The sequence below is a fragment of the Ammodytes marinus genome (genome assembly GCF_949987685.1).
Source record: "Ammodytes marinus genome assembly, chromosome: 4".
In the NCBI taxonomy this organism is placed as follows: domain Eukaryota; kingdom Metazoa; phylum Chordata; class Actinopteri; order Uranoscopiformes; family Ammodytidae; genus Ammodytes; species Ammodytes marinus.
The window spans coordinates 29,896,081-29,921,262 of NC_137233.1; the positions used below are offsets into that span (position 1 = coordinate 29,896,081).

The 25,182-nt window shown below is 43.7% G+C and overlaps 2 protein-coding genes across 2 annotated transcripts; one reads left to right on the forward strand and one right to left on the reverse strand.

Moving 5' to 3' along the window:
* The first annotated feature begins 1,916 nt into the window (after nucleotides 1-1,916).
* Nucleotides 1,917-5,195, forward strand: olfml3b (olfactomedin-like 3b). The gene is made up of 3 exons (XM_080025484.1): nucleotides 1,917-2,048; nucleotides 3,078-3,363; nucleotides 3,653-5,195. Exons 1-3 carry the CDS (start codon nucleotides 1,950-1,952, stop codon nucleotides 4,435-4,437), a joined length of 1,170 nt encoding a protein of 389 aa, XP_079881610.1. The 5' UTR covers nucleotides 1,917-1,949; the 3' UTR covers nucleotides 4,438-5,195.
* Nucleotides 5,196-6,588: 1,393 nt separating this feature from the next.
* cdk2 (cyclin dependent kinase 2) lies at nucleotides 6,589-24,699 on the reverse strand. Its single transcript, XM_080025485.1, has 7 exons — nucleotides 24,269-24,699; nucleotides 10,926-11,003; nucleotides 10,723-10,840; nucleotides 10,438-10,608; nucleotides 10,100-10,201; nucleotides 9,779-9,982; nucleotides 6,589-7,547 (listed from the first exon to the last, which is right to left on the reverse strand). Exons 1-7 carry the CDS (start codon nucleotides 24,382-24,384, stop codon nucleotides 7,443-7,445), a joined length of 894 nt encoding a protein of 297 aa, XP_079881611.1. The 5' UTR covers nucleotides 24,385-24,699; the 3' UTR covers nucleotides 6,589-7,442.
* Nucleotides 24,700-25,182: the final 483 nt, after the last annotated feature.

The window sequence follows — 25,182 nt, forward strand, 5'->3', positions numbered from 1 at the left end:
AAATGAAAACTAAATGAATTTTTCAAAAAACATATTCAAATAAACCCACTGTTAAACAAATACATTACAACCAATGATGGTGCAAAGTGGGATAAAGGAAAGTGAATTGCTGTGACCTTATAGTAAAAAATGTCCAATACAATATACCTTCAGATGTAGCCGCTGTAAGCAGCAATGGAGGCATTAGTTGTGTAATTTGTATGAAGATTATCCGGCCTGATAGGCCTTGGGCAGATTTACAAATGATTTACGACCCTTTATAATACAGTGCTGTCTGGAGGAGGAAATGACTTGGACAAGAAATATGACTTGGGTAGGAAAGAGATCCTCAGATTTCCAGAGCTCATGGAAGTGAAGGCGTCCATATAAGGCGTCTTATATTTACAAGCGAGACAAGAGAGTTTTAACAGTATTTCTTATTTCCCCAGTAATTCGCCGCCAGCCGAACTCACTATTGTATTGTTTTATTCTGTGCTATGAATCATTATTGCATGGGTTTTATGTGCACAGGAACAGCTGGAAAACACAGCAAGCACAGATGTGACAGGGCCAAAAAAGAATAATAATAATGAATGAAACGTACATATGTTTCTCATATCATTTGGAGTATTAATAGATCTTCCCCTCTATTACTACTGCAGATTTCTTCCAGTCCGCCGCTCAGAGTCCAATACGTTTAAGGTTTACTAAACTGCTCACAACTTGTGACATCAGATGGATCAAGGTCAGTCTGCCCTGTCTGTCTGACAGCAGGTTTATTTCAGATGGCTTTGGAGGAAGGAGCCAGGGGGAGAAATTTAAAACTAATCTTTTAGTTTGAAGGACATCCCCTGTTTAGTGTTTTTAATAGTCTGAAAATAGGGATGAGTGAATGGTTTGGCTCCACAGAGCAATTCAGAATGTTGTTTGAGCCCAAAGCTTTGAAACTTCTGAGTGACAGGTTATTTACCTGTTGTAGTGGGCTTGTTTTCAGCATTTACATTTTTCATGTATTGTGGTGGTGAGTTGGTCCCCTAAGCAACATTAAAATCCTCATAGAAAACTGTATGTAATAGCTTGTATGTTTGTGTTCCTGCTGCTGCTGTGACACTGTTGCGTTAATATGTCATCAGATGTGAAATTAGTTTCACCTGGGAATTAATAAAGTTACTTCAAAATATATAATTAAAAAATAACAACAACATTACTGAACCCCTGGATAATATGAGGTACATTAGTGTTTTACTTTCACTGTTCAAATGAAAGACACCTGTTTTGGGCTCAGGATAATATCTGAAATCAGAAATAAATATGTTCAGAATAGTTCATATTGTGCACTGCAGAACTTTTCATTATAACTTTGTGACTTTATTTCTGTAGATAATTAAAATCAGCAGTCCATAATACTCCCCAAAATGTAGGGTTAGACAGTGAGACCATAAAACACTCTATCTGCCTTTTCTCAGGCTAGGATGAACCAATTTCAATTTTTTTTTGCACATTTATACTACATAGGATCTCAGAATTCAATACACCTTCATATTCCCACCGGGGAAGTAGGCCTTTAATACAGCAGTGCATGCCTCACTGACTCCTGAGTGACTTCCACTCACGTTACCCTTCCTCCTCCTTCCAAACTTGTCCTCTTGCACCACAATAATGTCCTATGTTTGAATAAAACTTCCAACCCCATCAAAGCCACACATATCTTTAAACATCAGATAATATGTTTTCTTTTTGGGTTTTTCAATTTGTCAATCAGGTAAGAGTTGAAGTAAAACTTAAACCAGTCATGTCAGTTTGGGAGCCTGTGTGCTTCCATCTGCACCAGATGTTGTTGGCTCCTCCTCCCAGACAGCTTGGTAAAACATTCCAGCCCACCTCTGGGAATCTGCTGGATCCTCCAGGCTCTCTCACTCAAGTCCAGTCAATTTTCTTCACAAGAGCTAAAGAGAGTGAGCTGACACAAAATGAGGGGACTTGTTGTCTTGTTGACTTTGACCTGCTTTGCCAACGCTCAGCATCAAGCACTGATTGACTACTTGGAGCGGAGGCTGCTTGCTATTGAGGTAAGACTCCCTTTACCTCCCTGCCGAGCCCTGCGCTCCAGAGTCCCCTCTGAAAGGGAAACTTCCAGGGACAGGGCACAGGCAATGGAATGCAGATGTGGCCAAATCCTGAGTAAAATGCTGGAAAATACAGCTCTCTGAAATGTTAAGGGGATTATGGACCTTCTTGTCTGGGTTGAAAGACAGAAATACAAATGCAGTTGTAAATGTTTGATTATTCCAGATGTGCATAATGGCATGTCAAAAAAGACACACTTCATACAAATTGACAGTTTGTAAGAGCTACATTATGAAAAGTGTTAAAACGATGTGGTTTCCTCTGGTTTGTTTAGAGGAGTTGTGCTATACTGTCATTCCACAATGACATTCATCGTCATGATTAAGTAAGAGTAGTCGTCACACCAACAACGTATGCCAGGTTAAAGACCTTAAAGAGAATTTCCTGCCTGTGAGTAAATGTATTTTTGTTGAGGATGAAGTAAAATCTCACCATAAAGATCTTGCAATTCAGTTATTGTATTTAAATATTGTGGTTTGGCTTATATGAAAAGATTAAAAACGTTCTCATCTTTCGTATCCATCTGTTTTGGATCAGTTTCTGTGTTGCTCTGCGATGTATGACTTTACTGATCACCTGCAGAGAAAATCTCTATTTTCATTTAGTCTCTACTCCACTTCGAGGTCAGAGGTCATGGCCTGCTGCATAGCAAAACCGACACAGCAAACTGGTTGGACTTTGTGTTTTGCCAGAATAGAGTCATTTGAGCCGGTTGGATACTTGCCACGTTTGGGCTGAACCTGGTTGTTTGAAGGATGAGATTCCTACTTATTAAGTCTATTTACTTAGCCTGAAAGGAACATCAAATTATGGCCTCTTCAGAAGTTTCTATAAAATGCAGTTCCTGTAAAACACATTGATCACTTTGCCATGGAACACCAATGGGTAAGATGGAAACAAGTTTGACTAATTCGGCTTGTTTAAAAATGTCAAAACTTAGCTCATCTTTGTCATCTTTCTTTTTAAAACAGGACAGGATCTCTCTGTGGCATGAACAGACGGCCCGCTATGCCTCGGAGCTGCGGGAGCTGAAGCAGCAAATGGTTTCCCAGCTGGAGACCCTGGACAAAGAGAAAGAGACACTGAGAACCAACCTGGACGGTGTGGGGACGCGGGTGGACCGGGTGGAGCGTGAGCTGGACTACCTGGAGACTCAGAACGGAGCTCAGCCCTGTGTGGACGTGGACGACAAGCTGATCGAGCAGGAGGTGACACTGGTGAAGGAGAAGCAGAAGGCCAAGTATTCCAAACTATCAGGTAAGATGTGACAGTAAGACAACCTGGACTGTGTGTATGTTGGGCACATTGACCTCCTTACGATAAGAAAAGCTAAGCTAATTGACTCCTGCCTGGTAAAGAACAGGCAGATAAGGGATGTGTTCCGACCTTCTTGTCTAACTCGTAACAGGAAGACAATAAATGTGTTTCCAAAGAGGTCCTTTAAATTATCTTCTGATATCTTTAAGGATGTCAACCAGTAAACACTGTTAACATGTCGAAGATGAGTCTCCCATCGTGTAAGGCCTGTCGCTGTTTGATTTTTCAGACTGCAGTGACATGATCTCCAGCATCAAAGCCATGAAGATCCTGAAGAGAGCTGGAGGTCCAAAGGGCACGTGGTCCAAAGACACCAGCAGAGGATCTGGGAAGATCTACATTTTTAACGGGACCGATGGAGACAGCATATATGAGTTTACATCTGTGCAAGACTTTTCCCGCTCCCCGGGCATGACTCTGTCCAAGAACCTGAAGCTGCCTTCTGCCTGGAGTGGAACAGGACACGTCGTCTTCAACCATCACGTGTATTACATCAATCAGGTTGAGGAGATAATGGTGGTCAAATATGACACGAAGAGCAACTCAATGACCGACAGCGCAGTGTTCCCAGTGAAGGACCACGTCCCGGTGTACGGCCTGACCCCTGGGACAGTGATGGACCTGGCCGTGGACGAGGAGGGCCTGTGGGCCATCTATGCCACGAGGCAGAACGAGAGGCACATCTCTCTGGCTAAATTGGACGCCAACTCGCTGGACATCGAGCAAATGTGGGACACAAGCTGCCCGACGGAGAATGCAGAGGCAGCGTTCGTCATCTGTGGCACTCTGTACGTGGTGTACAACACCCAGCAGCCCGGTCGCTCTCGTATCCAGTGTGTGTTTGACGTCAATGACATGGTGACCAATGAAGACGCGCCACTGGTTTACTTTCCAAAGCGTTATGGAGCTCACTCCAGTCTGAAGTACAACCCACAGGAGCAGCTGCTGTACGCCTGGGACGATGGCTACCAGATCCTATACAAGCTTATCATGAAAAAGAAACTAGAAATATGAGCTTAACATTAAACAGCAGTGCCATCCTCCCAATACGTCCACAAACACAACCAAACCCCCCTTAAAGTGTGTTTTTGTTTTATTTTTTACCTTACCCTTATCCTTAACTACAATGATTTGTTATATATATTACTGCTGACCCTTTCAAATGCATGCTGTTGAACGGTATGAGAATTATCTTGAATCTCCCGAAAAGTTTCAACAATAACATTTTAGAATGTAACATTTAGCGTAGACCTGATGTTCAGCTTGATGTAAAAAAAACACTTCAACCAAGTTTGAAGAGTCTGCCACTGGATCTTCATTCTATGTGGAAATTAATGGACGACAACCGACGGTTGGAAAAATGAATTTCACTGACAGCAGTGACAGTAAGTAGTCTATTCATGACAGTAAATCAGCTAAATGTACAGTTGAACATTAAGTCTGAATCTGCAAATGCCTTTAAAAGACAAATGTGCTGGATTGTATAACTGTATCTTTTACACCGTCAGGTGTGAATATTTTGAGTGTGTTTTCTTTATCTGAGGCACAATTCCTCCTGCTGCCAACCACTTTTTGGCCCGTTTTTTTCCACAGCCATTTCTGTTTCTACTGGTGCAACAACTTATAGCCTAGGCCTACTAACCGGCGATCTCTTGGGCCTATGTTTGTTTGAGTTTCAAAAGGTGAGGTCACTTCAGATTGTGTTGTTTAATCAGCTTAGCACTTACTTTACTTTATTTTTTACTTTTGAATTAGCATCATTTTCAACACCACTAGCAATATCTGTCCATCTTTTTAAAGCCTACTTTGCGTGTACATTTTGCTGTCTTAATAAATGGTATAATTCAATAGTTCATAAAAAAAAACGATTGCTTTACGGGGTATAAAAGACAAAGGGAACAGTAGGATCATAATAGTTCACAGGAAATAAACACAGGTTAAAGTGTTGCCGTATAACATTTAGTATATTCAATAAAGTCGATGCTTGGTTCAGAAAATAGTATTAAAAGAAGAATTTTACTAAGTAATGCGTCAAATTCCATTTAGCAGAAAATGTCTACAGATTGATCAAAAAACAAAAATTTAAATATCTTTGGTGTCACTTATAATGCAAACACACAAAAATGTTGCCACTGGGACAGGTTAACTCAAGAGCAGCCATGAATGTAACTGGGATATGAGCATATGTCAGAACAAGCTAGCTGGCTAGTGATGCTATTTTTTTCATTATGTGTAATTTCCGAACAAGTTGAGAACATACATGTTTTGTGGCGTTAACTTTTTACCAAATGAAATCACCCAAATTAGTAAAGAGCAACACTATTATCCCTATCAAATAATGCAATTATCAATTTATATCTTAATATATAAGCTATTTCTAAATGTTAGCTTATAATTAGTTAATTTCCCCAAATGATCTCATCCTATTTCTGCCCCTTATTGTACATTATGAATTAAATAACATCTGTGAACATAAGGTGTCTGTTGTCTTTTTCTAGGTAGATACAGAGTTAAAGCCACTGTGCAAAATGTAAATGTTTTGGACTGTGGCGCCCCCGGTGGTAGCAACATAAAACACTGTGGTGAACAGCAACGTATGCTTCTACATCTGATTCAGATTTTCACTTACTGTGAATCTTAGCATAAGTCCACCCTTGTTTCTTGAATTATATACAGTGAAACAAATAAGGACTTAAATTGAAGGTCTGTTGGTGGATTGGTTGGATTTAATCTGCGCACAAAATTAGTTTAAACTGTCATCTATGTCTATGGAATTATTTGACTCAAATGCACATATTAAGCCATTATTTCTACATATCAAGACATAAAAATGTCCTCTGCTGCTGGGTCTAATAGAGGAAAAGTGAACATTTTAAACACAAAGCAGTCCTCAGAGTGAGAGTGGGCCTGTGTGTTCGTCTAGCACAAAGATTAATGAAGTGTAACCGTAATTAGATTTAATGGTGCGAAACAGCTTTTGACTGAGTCTCACAAACCATTTAGTTTAATTGTTTCACTTGGCTGCAGAACTGAAGAAAAACCTTATTTGCTTGCGCTCAAACTGTGAGACTGCAGAACCTTCAAATGAACCAACCGCCTGTGGTTCAAACTAGAGAGCAAAATGATCCAGTTATTAATACAAATTTATTTTTTCAAACTGTAAATAAACAACATCCATAAAAGCGGTTAACTAGGGTTTGAATAAAATCTAGAGTAAGAAAGATGCAACAGCACATTCAATTCTGTAAAATCGGAAATAAAATAGGGAACATTTGTATTTCACAGCTGTATAAATGTACAAAGCTGAGAACTGCACTTTGGTGAGGAGTCCTGCCAGAAAACCTGAATGACAAATAGTTCTGTGTGCCCAACAACCAAATTGGGCCGTTTCTAAAAATTACTTCAAGATACTTTGGACCCAAATTTTGAAGACAACTTCAAGAAAAATCCGCCTAAAAGAACCCTTTTGTAATATCATGTTCTTGTAGCACCAACTGTTTTGCCTCTGCTGATGTCGCCGCGAGCAGTCGCTCACATCTTTCATTCAGCTGCTGCCCAGTCTTACAAAACATGACATTTGATATTTGCACTGTCCCACGAACTTATTCGATCATATTTAATTCTAACTACTTGACTATTTAAATTTGGATATCTTAAAGCCAACATACCATGTACGTTGGGAAAATTATTCGCAGATAACTAACTAGACCAAAAATAAACCTTAAATAACCCCTACGTCAAAAATGGCAGGTGTACATAAATATGCAAAAATGATGATATTGAAAATTACAGGTAAACCTTCATAACTATTATAACATTGTGGCTGAGAGAAAACAGCAAAACTCTCTGGACATGTATCAGCTGGTTTTAGATATCAACAAACATCCGTTAATGGATCCGACGTGTTCCTGAAGTGTCCACTTTCTCTGTCCATTCCAGTCGTGGACGTGAGGTGAGGCGAGGAAGTACTTGATGCCAAGACGTTTGGTGGCATTAAAAAGGCTGGGTGTTGGCTTCACTCACAGTCTCAGATGGGGAAGGGGCATGGTGACGTCTCGGAAGAATCGATGAACAAGGGCGTTTTTGGCAGATAACCTTTTGTTTGGATCATAATTGAGCATTTCCTGTAAGGACAATGGAAAAATACAGTCAAAACTTGTGTCTATAAACATTCAACTATAGATTATTTTCATGTTGCATTAATCTGCTGTTTATTTTCTATAATGAACAAAATAAGTTAAAATAAAATGCAAGTTCTAATTCCCAAAATCCTGTATTCTGATTGCGGCAGAGAAAATCATCAGGTCCTCACATAACAAACGATTGAACGATTATTTAAAATTGTTGCAGTTTTGCTATAAAGTTTGAATATACTTGTATTCTCTATTGCAGTGGTTCTCAAAGTGTTTGGTGCACCTCACCCGAGAGGAATAGAGACATGACAGGTGAGGCGCAACGAACATGAGGAAATATCACTCTTTTTGTGCCTGTCTTTAGTAGGGTAATGCCTTTCTTTCATGACAATAAAGATTATGCACTGAAAACATGACAACCACACACAAACAGAGGTTCATTAAAAAATGAAAACAACATTAGACAGGGGACCAGGATGAAAATGTCACACTGGAGACACACTGGACGCGGTAGCTTCGTGCAGCGCTCTGAAAATCATTGTGTTGCCCACAACGGGAGCAAATTTCTCAGTGCCAGTGAAAGTGCTGGTCTTACCATGTGGTGGAACAACCTCATGAATGTGTGTGTGTATTTCTAACAACTGTAAATGTGTGTCCACACCCGTGGCGCGCAGGTTTAATATCTTTTTTAATCAGGAATTTTATCTTACCGTTTCCTAGTGTGAGTTGGAGGAGAGCCCCTGCTCTTTCCCTGCTACAACTAAAACATCCCAACCTTTATAATGTGTTTGTTCTTCAAGTTAATTGGGGTTTAAATGTGGTTTCTGTCTGAATCGCCCTGTAAAGATGTGCAGTGCAAAACAGGCTCATTGCAGCCCCTTATGAAGGGATAAGACTCACATACTGACTTGTTCATCGTTCTTTTCAAATGCATTTGCTCTTTTTTTTTGCTCAGTTTGCAAAGTGATAACACAAATGCACTTTTATTTCCCCTATTTTGGAAGTTGGTGTTAGCCTTATTGATGTTATTGATTTAGAAATTGATTTTATTTCAATAAATTAGAACATTTTAAGCTTGACCTATTTCGATCTTGTTGAGGCAACGGGGGACAGATGGGGCTTGAAAATGTCCCCACCTTCAAAGTTGGGTATGACAGCAAAAGAACCACAGCTCTATTGGAAGAAACATTTTCTTTCCAATTAGCTTACAATGCATTCATATCCTAAGTAGGGGTGGGAATCTCTTGGCACCTCACGATTCGATTCGATTCCGATTCGGAGGTCAACGATTCGATTCAAAATCGATTTTCAATGCATCTCAATGCAAAACATTTTTTATGTACATACCCATGTGTGAATTTCAAAAATATATTTATATGCACATCTGAGTTTGCTACTCAGAGTTTGCTAATCACTTCCTACTTATGTGATGACCATTAAATACAATCAACAGATGAATTACCTTCTCTAATATTATATTAGAGAAAAAGCTTTTTGTCACAAATATGACTTTCTATGACCAGTGCAATAATCAATGCAGCTTTCATTTCAACACAATATGGAAGTATGTAAAAACTAAACCGATTCAGTTTTATTTTATTTCTAATCTCGTAAATCATGTTTCTATAGGATTTATATTCTATTATCTACTATGTCATTTCAACACATTGTACAAAAAGTATGGCTTGGAATTCAGCTCTCATACAAAAACGTAAACAGAGATAAAGCCGGTGCAGGTCATGGGTTAGCTGCTCTCAGCCCTTTTGAAGCCACTTTGGAAACAACTCGCACATGTGTGGTGTGCATGCGCAATGGCGCAGGAAGTATTAGTATTTACAAAAAAATATATATATATATATATATATATAAAAAAAAAAAATTATATAAAAAAAAAAAAATCGATTATTAACTTTTCTGAATCGATTCAGAATCGTTCGAGAGAGAATCGATATTAATCGGAAAATCGATTTTTTTTCCCACCCCTAATCCTAAGTGAAAGTAACAAAAGAAAACCTAAAATAAAGCACTTACGAGTGAATACTTTTGCCAAGGCTGCACATATTCTTACACTGAATTCTGCATCTAGATCTTGATTTAAAAAAAGAGTGACAGACTGTAATGATACCGGATGTTGTGTCTTTTAGGTACAGTAGAAATTAACCTGACAGTAAGCTAAATTAACCTGAAAGTAAGTAAGTAAGTAAATAAATAACAGGTCTCACTCCAATAAGTTCTCTTCCATCTTCCTCGAGAAGCGGCACCACTTTTGTTAAATCCTGCCGAGCCCATTTGGGGAAAGAGGGTTTGTAGTCGGGCATTGATGTGACTCCGGGCCAGACGTTCTCATCCGGTGTGCCCAAGGTGCGGAAGATTCGGAATAACTGATCGATCTCTGAGTCGCCGGGGAACAAAGCCCTCCTGGTTATCTGCAAAACAGTGGACAGAGAGGTTAGACTGAGCCATTGTGCATCATGTTCAGGTTTCATTTATTCATATTTAGCGATAGAACCTATTGTAAAAGGAGATGAAAACGAGCGCGCTACCATTTCTGCAAAGATGCACCCCAGACTCCAGATGTCGACTGCGGTGGAGTAGTATTTACAGCCCAGAAGGATTTCTGGTGCTCTGTACCAAAGTGTTACCACCTGAAAAATATCACAAAAGCAAGTGTGTAAATAGGAAACACTCACCAGTGTCCAAGTGTTTAGTGTCAGCCTAAGACATAAAAACAATAAACCTTAACCTGATTATTGTTGTGAGATATTCATTCAAATGTTGACTTTTACCAGAATACTGGAGAACACTGGGCACGGTATGGAAAATGCACTTTAAAATGATACAATTTTCTGACGTTGATGAACAGGGCGGATGTAATGGTTACCTCGTGCGTGTATGTGCGGACAGGCACACCGAAGGCTCTTGCCAGGCCAAAGTCTGCCAGCTTGATCTCGCCCTGGGCGTTGATTAGGAGGTTCTGGGGCTTCAGGTCTCGATGAAGAACCCTGTGAGAGTGGCAGAAGGCCAGGCCCTGCAGCAGCTGGAAAAGATAACTCTACAGAACACACAAAAACATACACGGCTATGTAAGTCAACTCAGTAATTAATTTATTCTTGATTTCTTGGGAGATGGTGACCGGTCGTCTGGGAAAATCTAGCCGCTGTTTACCTTAACCAGAGGCAGTGGGATACCGGTGACTGAGGAGTCCATGAACTTCTTTAGATCCTGATGAAGGAACTCAAAAACCAGGTAGAGCTTGTTCTCTGTGTGGATCACGTCCCGCAATCTGTGACAAGTTCAAAGGCAGGTTGGCTTCAAAGAGGACTGACACGAGCAGGATTTAGCTAAAAGTTGTAACATTGGGCACTTACTTGACAATATTTGGATGACTGAGTTCTTTAAGAAGGGAAATCTCTCGGATGGCAGTGCTTGGTACACCCTCAGTTTCCCTAAATAAAATACACAAGAAATGAATTGGTTATTTACTTAAACTTATTCACTAATCTCCGGTTTTGAAAATTGAAGGTTTTAAAAATGTACAAATGAAATTGTGAATCTATCTATCTATCTATCTATCTATCTATCTATCTATCTATCTATCTATCTATCTATCTATAACCTTTTTCTCATTTTAGTTTCTTCACAAGGCAAACAGTCAAAGCGTTCACAGCAAACACTGACTAGAGCTGTACAATCAGCGGCTCTGCTCTAAGTCCTATAAATACAGTATATCACTGCGAATACAGTTAACATATCAGACTACAAGAGATAAGCAAAGAATGGCTTTCACTTTTCTTCTGGGGTCTGACACAGCTTTTAGGAAACACTGGATGAAGTGAGTCATCTATGAACCCTGGGAAATGATGTTACTTGGAACAGGCATGACAGCAAATTCATTTTCCAAAAAAATAAATCTTTTGAGCAGCTTTTGAGTCTATGACAAATTTCCCAAAGGGGACAATAAAGTAGGGGAGAGTGGCCTGAGTTGTGCCACTTTTTACTCAAAGTGATTTTAAAGTGAGGCCTTGACAGTAAAGTCTCAAACTCAAGTATGTACATATATTTCAGGATGTTGTGCATCCCTGGCAACAATAACTTTGGATCTGAAATCAACTGTTTAAGAAATATAGCTTTCGGAAAAAAAGTTGTCTTGTGGCACAACTTGGCCCCTAATGCAATATAAATCCATTAGACAATCACTTATTTAAGGTTTATTTAAAGTAAATAAAGTAAATCTTTTACAAAGATTGAAGGACAATTTTCTTAAACAAGGCCTAGCAGATCTAATGGTTTTACCTGCAAAGCTCACAATGACAAAGTCACCATCATCATATTTCTGGCCATCTGAACTCTCATCAGTGGTGTTGTTAAGTGGAATGGAGATGTCATCACTTTCTTTTGGTGACCAGCGTATACATGGCTGTATGTACAATGGCACAACTCTCAGAAATTTACTTTGCACTAGCTGCTCCGCCCTTGTAGAGCCAACTGCCACCTGGCATATGCGATTCCCTCTACATTTCTGCCTTTAAATCAAGACTCAAAACCCATCTGTACACCCTGGTTTTTCCTCCCCATTAACTATCTTACATCTGAACTACTATCTTTGTTTATATGTGGATATCTGGGCTTAATGTCTTTTATTTTTGTTATTTTACCTTAATTTTTTATCTGCTGAATGCACTATGTTCAGTGCAAACTGTTCTAAATGTGCTTTTATAAATATACATTTTACAATTTTAAAACATTTTACTTTGAAAGGCAAACAACAGTTTTTTTTAGCTTGAATGTGCTTATATCTTATTCCATGTTTCTCCCTTCTTTACAGGATGAGTCAAATGGATGGCTCTTCTTAAATATGTGCTCACATTTTCCAATTTCTTCTATGGTTTTCTAGAAACAAGGGGTGACACAACTTCCCCACCGGCACAACTTAGGCCACTCTCCCATATCATATCGTATGGCCAACTATCACATTAAAATATGCATTCAATATATTAAGAGGTTCTCAACCTTTGTAGCAAGTGACCCATGAACTCCTAAAACTCACATTAAATGTCTTAGTTTGGACAGAAATACTCAGCGGTTCAACAGAAATCTAAGCTCCACTTGACAGAGCGTTTAATTGGGAGGATTTTTAGAGGGTCCCATCAAGAGGTAGGCCTAAACTTTAAAATAAAATAAAATAAAACTCACAAAAATAAGACAAAATTAAAACTGCAAGCAGTGATGAACGGGCCCTCGCCCACACATGCTGCAAGCCGGAAGCGCGGAATTGTCCGCGACGCGCTCGATACGGACGCGAGGACGACCTCAGGCCTGGGCTCTCAGCAGGCGGGCGAAGTTTGGAGCGCGTGGGACAGCGCAGAGCGAAACTAGAAATTCCCGCGGAGATATTGAAAGTACAAGCCCCCCTTCTAAATCGGGGAAGAAAAAAAATCACGGCTGACCCCTGTGGTCCGTGAGACTTTACCGTAGAGCAACATGAGCTGTACATGTCTGACAAATGATAAGTCAATCGGAGTCAGGGGGAAAGGGGCGTGGCCTGGCAAACATAGCATCGGTGAATGACGTTTTTCGCATTTGTGGCGCCCCCTATGGGTCAACCTCGACAAGCTTAGAGGGACACGCTACCACATGTCTTTTGCACGTATCCTGCAAGTTTCATGATGATAGGACCTACGGTTAAGGAGTTATGGCCAATTTGTGGATAGGCGGCGCCCCCTATGGGTTGGTCGCGATAAGCTTCGAGGGACATGCTACCACATGACTTCTGCACATACCCAGCAAGTTTGAAGATGATAGGACCTACGGTTAAGGAGTTATGGCCAATTTGTGGATAGGCGGCGCCCCCTATGGGTTCGTCGCGATAAGCTTCGAGGGACATGCTATCACATGACTTCTGCACATACCCAGCAAGTTTGATGATGATAGGACCTACGGTTAAGGAGTTATGGCCAATTTGTAGATAGCCCCGCCCCTGTGGCGCCCCCTATGGGTTAATCGCGATAAGCTTCGAGATACATGCTACCACATGACATCTGCACATACCCAGCAAGTTTGATGATGATTGGACCTATGGTTAAGGAGTTATGGCCAACGTGTTATTAAGCCCCGCCCCTGTGGCGCCCCCTATGGGTTCATCGCGATAAGCTTCGAGGGACATGCTACCACATGACTTCTGCACATACCCAGCAAGTTTGATGATGATAGGACCTACGGTTAAGGAGTTATGGACAATTTGTGGATAGGCGGCGCCCCCTATGGGTTGGTCGCGATAAGCTTCAAGGGACATGCTATCACATGACTTCTGCACATACCCAGCAAGTTTGATGATGATAGGACCTACGGTTAAGGAGTTATGGCCAATTTGTGGATAGCCCCGCCCCTGTGGCGCCCCCTATGGGTTAATCGCGATAAGCTTCGAGATACATGCTACCACATGACATCTGCACATACCCAGCAAGTTTGATGATGATTGGACCTATGGTTAAGGAGTTATGGCCAACGTGTTATTAAGTCCCGCCCCTGTGGCGCCCCCTATGGGTTCATCGCGATAAGCTTAGAGGGACATGCTACCACATGACTTCTGCACATACCCAGCAAGTTTGATGATGATAGGACCTACGGTTAAGGAGTTATGGCCAATTTGTGGATAGGCGGCGCCCCCTATGGGTTGGTCGCGATAAGCCTCGAGGGACATGCTACCACATGACTTTTGCACATACCCAGCAAGTTTGATGATGATAGGACCTACGGTTAAGGAGTTATGGCCAATTTGTGGATAGGCGGCGCCCCCTATGGGTTCGTCGCGATAAGCTTCGAGGGACATGCTACCACATGACTTCTGCACATACCCAGCAAGTTTGATGATGATAGGACCTACGGTTAAGGAGTTATGGCCAATTTGTGGATAGCCCCGCCCCTGTGGCGCCCCCTATGGGTTAATCGCGATAAGCTTCGAGATACATGCTACCACATGACTTCTGCACATACCCAGCAAGTTTGATGATGATTGGACCTATGGTTAAGGAGTTATGGCCAACGTGTTATTAAGCCCCGCCCCTGTGGCGCCCCCTATGGGTTCATCGCGATAAGCTTAGAGGGACATGCTACCACATGACTTCTGCGCATACCCAGCAAGTTTGATGATGATAGGACCTATGGTTAAGGAGTTATGGCCAACGTGTTAATAAGCCCCGCCCCTATTCACATATTTCACATTTAAAGACTTCCTGTTGATTTTGGGGCGGGGCTTCAAGAGGCTTTTTTGTGGGGCCTGCAAAGATACATTTGGGGTTGTAATTTGGTGCAGCTAGGTAAAACACAGCCTGAGCTATGATGAATTGAAGTTTCATGAGGTGCGTATTTACGCGACACTTTGACCCCCAATAGATCCCTGGTTCTCGGACAACTTCCTGACCTTTTCGCAATTCCTTATCGGGCAAGGGTCTTTTGTATTTGAGAAGTGGTTTGACGTCGCTGGCGTCAAAACTCTAGGACCAGTACGTCGAAATGCGAAAAGATGTAAAGTGGCGGTTTTAGGCACTACATCCAACATGGCCGACTTCCTGTTGATTTTGGCCCTGGACATACAATTGCATTTATGTGCGCCTTGGGCCATTACATGTTGTCCGGCAATTTCAGGCTTCTAGCCCAATTTTTGAGCATGCATTTCCTGAAAAACAGTTTTTGGCCATAGGGGGCGCAATTTGTGTGCACAAATCCTGAACCACTGATACATTGCAATTTTTTGCAGGTCTGACATGCCTGCAGAGTTTTACAACTATTATGCCAGGGGAACTGGGTGAAAAGTGCCGTTAAACCCTAAGAATAATAATAATTAAAACTGCAAGCAGTGATGACCGGGCCCTCGCCCACACATGCTGCAAGCCGGAAGCGCGGAATTGTCGGCGACGCGCTCGCCTTCTGCACATACCCAGCAAGTTTGATGATGATAGGACCTACGGTTAAGGAGTTATGGCCAATTTGTGGATAGGCAGCGCCCCCTATGGGTTGGTCGCGATAAGCTTCGAGGGACATGCTACCACATGACTTCTGCACATACCCAGCAAGTTTGATGATGATAGGACCTACGGTTAAGGAGTTATGGCCAATTTGTGGATAGGCGGCGCCCCCTATGGGTTCGTCACGATAAGCTTCGAGGGACATGCTACCACATGACTTCTGCACATACCCAGCAAGTTTGATGATGATAGGACCTACGGTTAAGGAGTTATGGCCAATTTGTGGATAGCCCCGCCCCTGTGGCGCCCCCTATGGGTTAATCGCGATAAGCTTCGAGATACATGCTACCACATGACTTCTGCACATACCCAGCAAGTTTGATGATGATAGGACCTACGGTTAAGGAGTTATGGCCAATTTGTGGATAGGCAGCGCCCCCTATGGGTTGGTCGCGATAAGCTTCGAGGGACATGCTACCACATGACTTCTGCACATACCCAGCAAGTTTGATGATGATAGGACCTACGGTTAAGGAGTTATGGCCAATTTGTGGATAGGCGGCGCCCCCTATGGGTTCGTCACGATAAGCTTCGAGGGACATGCTACCACATGACTTCTGCACATACCCAGCAAGTTTGATGATGATAGGACCTACGGTTAAGGAGTTATGGCCAATTTGTGGATAGCCCCGCCCCTGTGGCGCCCCCTATGGGTTAATCGCGATAAGCTTCGAGATACATGCTACCACATGACTTCTGCACATACCCAGCAAGTTTGATGATGATAGGACCTACGGTTAAGGAGTTATGGCCAATTTGTGGATAGGCGGCGCCCCCTATGGGTTGGTCGCGATAAGCTTCGAGGGACATGCTACCACATGACTTCTGCACATACCCAGCAAGTTTGATGATGATAGCACCTACGGTTAAGGAGTTATGGCCAATTTGTGGATAGGCGGCGCCCCCTATGGGTTCGTCACGATAAGCTTCGAGGGACATGCTACCACATGACTTCTGCACATACCCAGCAAGTTTGATGATGATAGGACCTACGGTTAAGGAGTTATGGCCAATTTGTGGATAGCCCCGCCCCTGTGGCGCCCCCTATGGGTTAATCGCGATAAGCTTCGAGATACATGCTACCACATGACTTCTGCACATACCCAGCAAGTTTGATGATGATTGGACCTATGGTTAAGGAGTTATGGCCAACGTGTTATTAAGCCCCGCCCCTGTGGCGCCCCCTATGGGTTCATCGCGATAAGCTTCGAGGGACATGCTACCACATGACTTCTGCACATACCCAGCAAGTTTGATGATGATAGGACCTACGGTTAAGGAGTTATGGCCAATTTGTGGATAGGCAGCGCCCCCTATGGGTTGGTCGCGATAAGCTTCGAGGGACATGCTACCACATGACTTCTGCACATACCCAGCAAGTTTGATGATGATAGGACCTACGGTTAAGGAGTTATGGCCAATTTGTGGATAGGCGGCGCCCCCTATGGGTTCGTCACGATAAGCTTCGAGGGACATGCTACCACATGACTTCTGCACATACCCAGCAAGTTTGATGATGATAGGACCTACGGTTAAGGAGTTATGGCCAATTTGTGGATAGCCCCGCCCCTGTGGCGCCCCCTATGGGTTAATCGCGATAAGCTTCGAGATACATGCTACCACATGACTTCTGCACATACCCAGCAAGTTTGATGATGATTGGACCTATGGTTAAGGAGTTATGGCCAACGTGTTATTAAGCCCCGCCCCTGTGGCGCCCCCTATGGGTTCATCGCGATAAGCTTAGAGGGACATGCTACCACATGACTTCTGCGCATACCCAGCAAGTTTGATGATGATAGGACCTATGGTTAAGGAGTTATGGCCAACGTGTTATTAAGCCCCGCCCCTATTCACATATTTCACATTTAAAGACTTCCTGTTGATTTTGGGGCGGGGCTTCAAGAGGCTTTTTTGTGGGGCCTGCAAAGATACATTTGGGGTTGTAATTTGGTGCAGCTAGGTATAACACAGCCTGAGCTATGATGAATTGAAGTTTCATGAGGTGCGTATTTACGCGACACTTTGACCCCCAATAGATCCCTGGTACTGTTCTAACTTCCTGACCTTTTCGCAATTCCTTATCGGGCAAGGGTCTTTTGTATTTGAGGAGTGGTTTGACGTCGCTGGCGTCAAAACTCTAGGACCAGTTCGTCGAAATGCGAAAAGATGTAAAGTGGCGGTTTTAGGCGCTAATTCCAACATGGCCGACTTCCTGTTGATTTTGGCCCAGGACATAAAATTGCATTTAGGTGCGCCTTGGGCCATTACATGTTGTCCGGCAATTTCAGGCTTCTAGCCCAATTTTTGAGCATGCATTTCCTGAAAAACTGTTTTTGGCCATAGGGGGCGCTATTTTTGAGATCAAATCCTGAACCACTGATACATTGCAATTTTTTGCAGGTCTGATGGGTACGCCACATATTTTCAAGTTATGCATGACGGGAAGTGGGTGAAAAGTCCCAAAAATGACTATAAATAAAAAGAATAATAATAGGGAATTAAAACTGCAAGCAGTGATGACCGGGCCCTCGCCCACACATGCCGCACGCCGGAAGCGCGGAATTGTCGGCGACGCGCTCGATACGGACGCGAGGACGACCTCAGGCCTGGGCTCTCAGCAGGCGGGCGAAGTTTGGAGCGCGTGGGACAGCGCAGAGCGAAACTAGAAATTCCCGCGGAGATATTGAAAGTACAAGCCCCCCTTCTAAATCGGGGAAGAAAAAAAATCACGGCTGACCCCTGTGGTCCGAGAGACTTTACCGTAGAGCAACATGAGCTGTACATGTCTGACAAATGATAAGTCAATCGGAGTCAGGGGGAAAGGGGCGTGGCCTGGCAAACATAGCATCGGTGAATGACGTTTTTTGCATTTGTGGCGCCCCCTACGGGTTAACCTCGACAAGCTTAGGGGGACACGCTACCACATGTCTTTTGCACGTATCCTGCAAGTTTCATGATGATAGGACCTACGGTCAATGAGTTATGGCCAACGTGTTATTAAGCCCCGCCCCTGCGTAAACGTTTTAGTCAATGGCGGCCATGTTTTTGAACCTATCCTACTAATATTTTTCGGAGACGTGCGTCATATTCCCCCGGGGCTTCGTGAGACATTTGGTGTTGATAGAGTAACACTTGAAAAAGTTGTGGATAAAACCCTTTTTTTCAGTTTATGCTAATTAGCCGAAAATATTTTCAGGTTGACTCTTATGGTCCAAGAGGCTTTTTTGTAGAACACCCTAAAATACACCAGTGTGAGAAATTTCAAGTCAATCGGACTTACGGTGTGCGGGGCGCGGCCTCTCAAACTTTCTTCAGTCGGGGCTTAACAGCGCCCCCAAGCGGAAATTACAAAAAAATTCCTTTGAGCGAAATCGTAGAGCACCATGAGCTGTACATGTGCAATCAATTTCAAGTCAATCGGAGTCGGGTGACTTTTGTGGCGCCCCCTATGGGTTAATCGCGATAAGCTTCGAGATACATGCTACCACATGACTTCTGCACATACCCAGCAAGTTTGATGATGATAGGACCTACGGTTAAGGAGTTATGGCCAATTTGTGGATAGGCGGCGCCCCCTATTGGTTGGTCGCGATAAGCTTCGAGGGACATGCTACCACATGACTTCTGCACATACCCAGCAAGTTTGATGATGATAGGACCTACGGTTAAGGAGTTATGGCCAATTTGTGGATAGGCGGCGCCCCCTATGGGTTCGTCGCGATAAGCTTCGAGGGACATGCTACCACATGACTTCTGCACATACCCAGCAAGTTTGATGATGATAGGACCAACGGTTAAGGAGTTATGGCCAATTTGTGGATAGCCCCGCCCTTGTGGCGCCCCCTGTGGGTTAATCGCGATAAGCTTCGAGATACATGCTACCACATGACATCTGCACATACCCAGCAAGTTTGATGATGATTGGACCTATGGTTAAGGAGTTATGGCCAACGTGTTATTAAGCCCCGCCCCTGTGGCGCCCCCTATGGGTTCATCGCGATAAGCTTAGAGGGACATGCTACCACATGACTTCTGCACATACCCAGCAAGTTTGATGATGATAGGACCTACGGTTAAGGAGTTATGGCCAATTTGTGGATAGGCGGCGCCCCCTATGGGTTGGTCGCGATAAGCTTCGAGGGACATGCTACCACATGACTTCTGCACATACCCAGCAAGTTTGATGATGATAGGACCTACGGTTAAGGAGTTATGGCCAATTTGTGGATAGGCGGCGCCCCCTATGGGTTCGTCGCGATAAGCATCTAGGGACATGCTACCACATGACTTCTGCACATACCCAGCAAGTTTGATGATGATAGGACCTACGGTTAAGGAGTTATGGCCAATTTGTGGATAGCCCTGCCCCTGTGGCGCCCCCTATGGGTTAATCGCGATAAGCTTCGAGATACATGCTACCACATGACTTCTGCACATACCCAGCAAGTTTGATGATGATTGGACCTATGGTTAAGGAGTTATGGCCAACGTGTTATTAAGCCCCGCCCCTGTGGCGCCCCCTATGGGTTCATCGCGATAAGCTTAGAGGGACATGCTACCACATGACTTCTGCACATACCCAGCAAGTTTGATGATGATAGGACCTACGGTTAAGGAGTTATGGCCAATTTGTGGATAGGCGGCGCCCCCTATGGGTTGGTCGCGATAAGCTTCGAGGGACATGCTACCACATGACTTCTGCACATACCCAGCAAGTTTGATGATGATAGGACCTACGGTTAAGGAGTTATGGCCAATTTGTGGATAGGCGGCGCCCCCTATGGGTTCGTCGCGATAAGCATCTAGGGACATGCTACCACATGACTTCTGCACATACCCAGCAAGTTTGATGATGATAGGACCTACGGTTAAGGAGTTATGGCCAATTTGTGGATAGCCCCGCCCCTGTGGCGCCCCCTATGGGTTAATCGCGATAAGCTTCGAGATACATGCTACCACATGACTTCTGCACATACCCAGCAAGTTTGATGATGATTGGACCTATGGTTAAGGAGTTATGGCCAACGTGTTATTAAGCCCCGCCCCTGTGGCGCCCCCTATGGGTTCATCGCGATAAGCTTAGAAGGACATGCTACCACATGACTTCTGCGCATACCCAGCAAGTTTGATGATGATAGGACCTATGGTTAAGGAGTTATGGCCAACGTGTTATTAAGCCCCGCCCCTATTCACATATTTCACATTTAAAGACTTCCTGTTGATTTTGGGGCGGGGCTTCAAGAGGCTTTTTTGTGGGGCCTGCAAAGATACATTTGGGTTATTAATTTGGTGCAGCTAGGTATAACACAGCCTGAGCTATGATGAATTGAAGTTTCATGAGGTGCGTATTTACGCGACACTTTGACCCCAAAAAGATCCCTGGTTCCGGGCTAAGTTCCTGATCTTTTCGCAATTCCTTATCGGGCAAGGGTCTTTTGTATTTCAGAAGTGGTTTGACGTCGCTGGCATAAAAACTCTAGGACTAGTTCGTCGAAATGCGAAAAGATGTAAAGTGGCGGTTTTAGGCACTAAATCCAACATGGCTGACTTCCTGTTGATTTTGGCTAATGACATATAAATTGCATTTATGTGCGCCTTGGGCCATTACATGTTGTCCTGTAATTTCAGGCATCTAGCCCAATTTTTGAGCATGCATTTGCTGAAAAACTGTTTTTGGCCATAGGGGGCGCAATTTTAGAGATCAAATCCTGAACCACTGATACATTAAAATTTTTTGCAGGTCTGATGGGTACGCAAAGTTTTTCAACTAATGCATGACGGGAAGGGGGTGAAAAGTGCCAAGAAAGAGTCGGAAAAAGAATAATAATTAAAACTGCAAGCAGTGATGACCGGGCCCTCGCCCACACATGCTGCACGCCGGAAGCGCGGAAGTGTCGGCGACGCGCTCGATACGGATGATAGGACCTACGGTTAAGGAGTTATGGCCAATTTGTGGATAGGCGGCGCCCCCTATGGGTTGGTCGCGATAAGCTTCGAGGGACATGCTACCACATGACTTCTGCACATACCCAGCAAGTTTGATGATGATAGGACCTACGGTTAAGGAGTTATGGCCAATTTGTGGATAGCCCCGCCCCTGTGGCGCCCCCTATGGGTTAATCGCGATAAGCTTCGAGGTACATGCTACCATATGACATCTGCACATACCCAGCAAGTTTGATGATGATTGGACCTATGGTTAAGGAGTTATGGCCAACGTGTTATTAAGCCCCGCCCCTGTGGCGCCCCCTATGGGTTCATGGCGATAAGCTTAGAGGGACATGCTACCACATGACTTCTGCACATACCCAGCAAGTTTGATGATGATAGGACCTACGGTTAAGGAGTTATGGCCAATTTGTGGATAGGCGGCGCCCCCTATGGGTTGGTCGCGATAAGCTTCGAGGGACATGCTACCACATGACTTCTGCACATACCCAGCAAGTTTGATGATGATAGGACCTACGGTTAAGGAGTTATGGCCAATTTGTGGATAGGCGGCGCCCCCTATGGGTTCGTCGCGATAAGCTTTGAGGGACATGCTACCACATGACTTCTGCACATACCCAGCAAGTTTGATGATGATAGGACCTACGGTTAAGGAGTTATGGCCAATTTGTGGATAGCCCCGCCCCTTTGGCGCCCCCTATGGGTTAATCGCGATAAGCTTCGAGAGACATGCTACCACATGACTTCTGCACATACCCAGCAAGTTTGATGATGATTGGACCTATGGTTAAGGAGTTATGGCCAACGTGTTATTAAGCCCCGCCCCTGTGGCGCCCCCTATGGGTTCATCGCGATAAGCTTAGAAGGACATGCTACCACATGACTTCTGCGCATACCCAGCAAGTTTGATGATGATAGGACCTACGGTTAAGGAGTTATGGCCAATTTGTGGATAGGCGGCGCCCCCTATGGGTTCGTCGCGATAAGCTTCGAGGGACATGCTACCACATGACTTCTGCACATACTCAGCAAGTTTGATGATGATAGGACCTACGGTTAAGGAGTTATGGCCAATTTGTGGATAGCCCCGCCCCTGTGGCGCCCCCTATGGGTTAATCGCGATAAGCTTCGAGCTACATGCTACCACATGACTTCTGCACATACCCAGCAAGTTTGATGATGATTGGACCTATGGTTAAGGAGTTATGGCCAATTTGTGGATAGGCCCCGCCCCTGTGGCGCCCCCTATGGGTTAATCGCGATAAGCTTCAAAGGGACATGCTACCACATGACTACTGCACATACCCAGAAAGTTTGATGATGATAGGACCTATGGTTAAGGAGTTATGGCCAACGTGTTATTAAGCCCCGCCCCTGTGGCGCCCCTATGGGATTCATCGCGATAAGCTTCTAAGGGACATGCTACCACATGACTTCTGCACATACCCAGCAAGTTTGATGATGATAGGACCTATGGTTAAGGAGTTATGGCCAACGTGTTATTAAGCCCCGCCCCTATTCACATATTTCACATTTAAAGACTTCCTGTTGATTTTGGGGCGGGGCTTCAAGAGGCTTTTTTGTGGGGCCTGCAGAGATACATTTGGGTTATTAATTTGGTGCAGCTAGGTATAACACAGCCTGAGCTATGATGAATTGAAGTTTCATGAGGTGCGTATTTACGCGACACTTTGACCCCAAAAAGATCCCTGGTTCCGGGCTAACTTCCTGATCTTTTCGCAATTCCTTATCGGGCAAGGGTCTTTTGTATTTGAGAAGTGGTTTGACGTCGCTGGCATAAAAACTCTAGGACTAGTTCGTCGAAATGCGAAAAGATGTAAAGTGGCGGTTTTAGGCACTAAATCCAACATGGCCGACTTCCTGTTGATTTTGGCTAATGACATATAAATTGCATTTATGTGCGCCTTGGGCCATTACATGTTGTCCTGTAATTTCAGGCATCTAGCCCAATTTTTGAGCATGCATTTGCTGAAAAACTGTTTTGGCCATAGGGGGCGCAATTTTAGAGATCAAATCCTGAACCACTGATACATTAAAATTTTTTGCAGGTCTGATGGGTACGCCACATATTTTCAACTTTTGCATGATGGGAAGGTGGTCAAAAGTGACATTAAAGAGTCGGAATAAAAAGAATAATAACAATCATACCGATTACAATAGGGCTTTCGCACATGTCTGTGCTCGGGCCCTAATAATAAGAATAAAAATCGTACCGATTACAATAGGGCTTTCGCACATGTCTGTGCTCGGGCCCTAATAATAATCACAACGATTACAATAGGGCTTTCGCACATGTCTGTGCTCGGGCCCTAAAAAAATACTTATCTGGTAAATCCTCCTGCGACCCCTCACATTGATCTTGGAAGTTATACTTATACTGAGTTACTTCTAATGGCTGCAGCAGTTACATTTGGAAAACTAATCAGATGTCAAATATAGGAATCAAGTATTAGTAGCGTCTAAACATGAAAGGCTGGTGGTTACCAACCACTCTTAGTGAAGTATTTCATTGTTTCCTTCAAACTATGCAGGAGTGGCGGAAGGAAGCTCTGCAAATCATAAGCTTGCTAAAATCGGTCAACTGTCACAGCCTGATGGAGCCACACTGAAGGTTTTATTATCAGATTCGAGGCAAAGTAAAAGGCACGGTTAGCTTTAATCGCGTTAGCTCGGTGCTCAGATGACAACCAGCACCACTCAAAGTGGAAACTTACGTGTCTAGTCTGATTTTCTTGAGAGCAACAGTTTCTCCGGTGACTTTGTTCTTGGCTTTGTAGACCACTCCGTACGTCCCTTCCCCTATCTTCTCCACCTTCTGAAACGTATCCATTTTCTTTTCAATAGAAAGAGCAGGTTGTTTGCGGGTTGTTTAGCTGGTTAGCAGGACTTTCCTCCCTCTCTTTGTGTGTGAGCTAACAGATGCTCGGTGGCTACGGACACAGACGTTAACTAGCAGCGCGAGGACCGACATATAATCAACTGCTCCCCCGAGCTCGTGCAGGCGGTCCGGATACACCACAGCCTTGTTGTGGGTACAGTGTGGACCCAAAGAGGATGAACTGTCTCGGGTCAGAGGGAAAAAGCCAGTGTCAGTTCATTTGTTGGCCCCGATGATTATACTTTCCGTTAACGTGTGGATTAGCGTAGCAGCCGCTCCTCTGTAGAAAACACTGAACCAACACAGTGGCGTTTCCCGCGTTACTCCGGGAGCGCTCGTTTCTGTGTTCAAGACACACCGGCTCTTGTTGTCTGGTAGTGTTGAACAGTGTTTTAGATGTGTCACCCTTAAAAGCGTCCTCATTGGGAATCGTTGTGTGACAGACAGGTGCCTATAAGTAAGTAAGTGTTTTAAAACATATACTGTTAGTTAAGTTTAAATTATTGATTTTAATGTAAGGGGGATGCCAATCGAGAGAAGGTTTCGTGTTGTATCGGGACTAGAGTGAAACATCCTACAAACGCACCTCAGAGGTCACATGTGGAAACGACGATGACGTCGGAGCAGGAAGCGGCAATAGGAAAAAGTAGCGTTTTGTTTATAATTGGTCCCTGGTTTTTCCCGGTTGGTTTGAATTTTTGTTTACAAAATTCTTGACCGTTCTATGGAGGACCCAGTAAATAGATTATT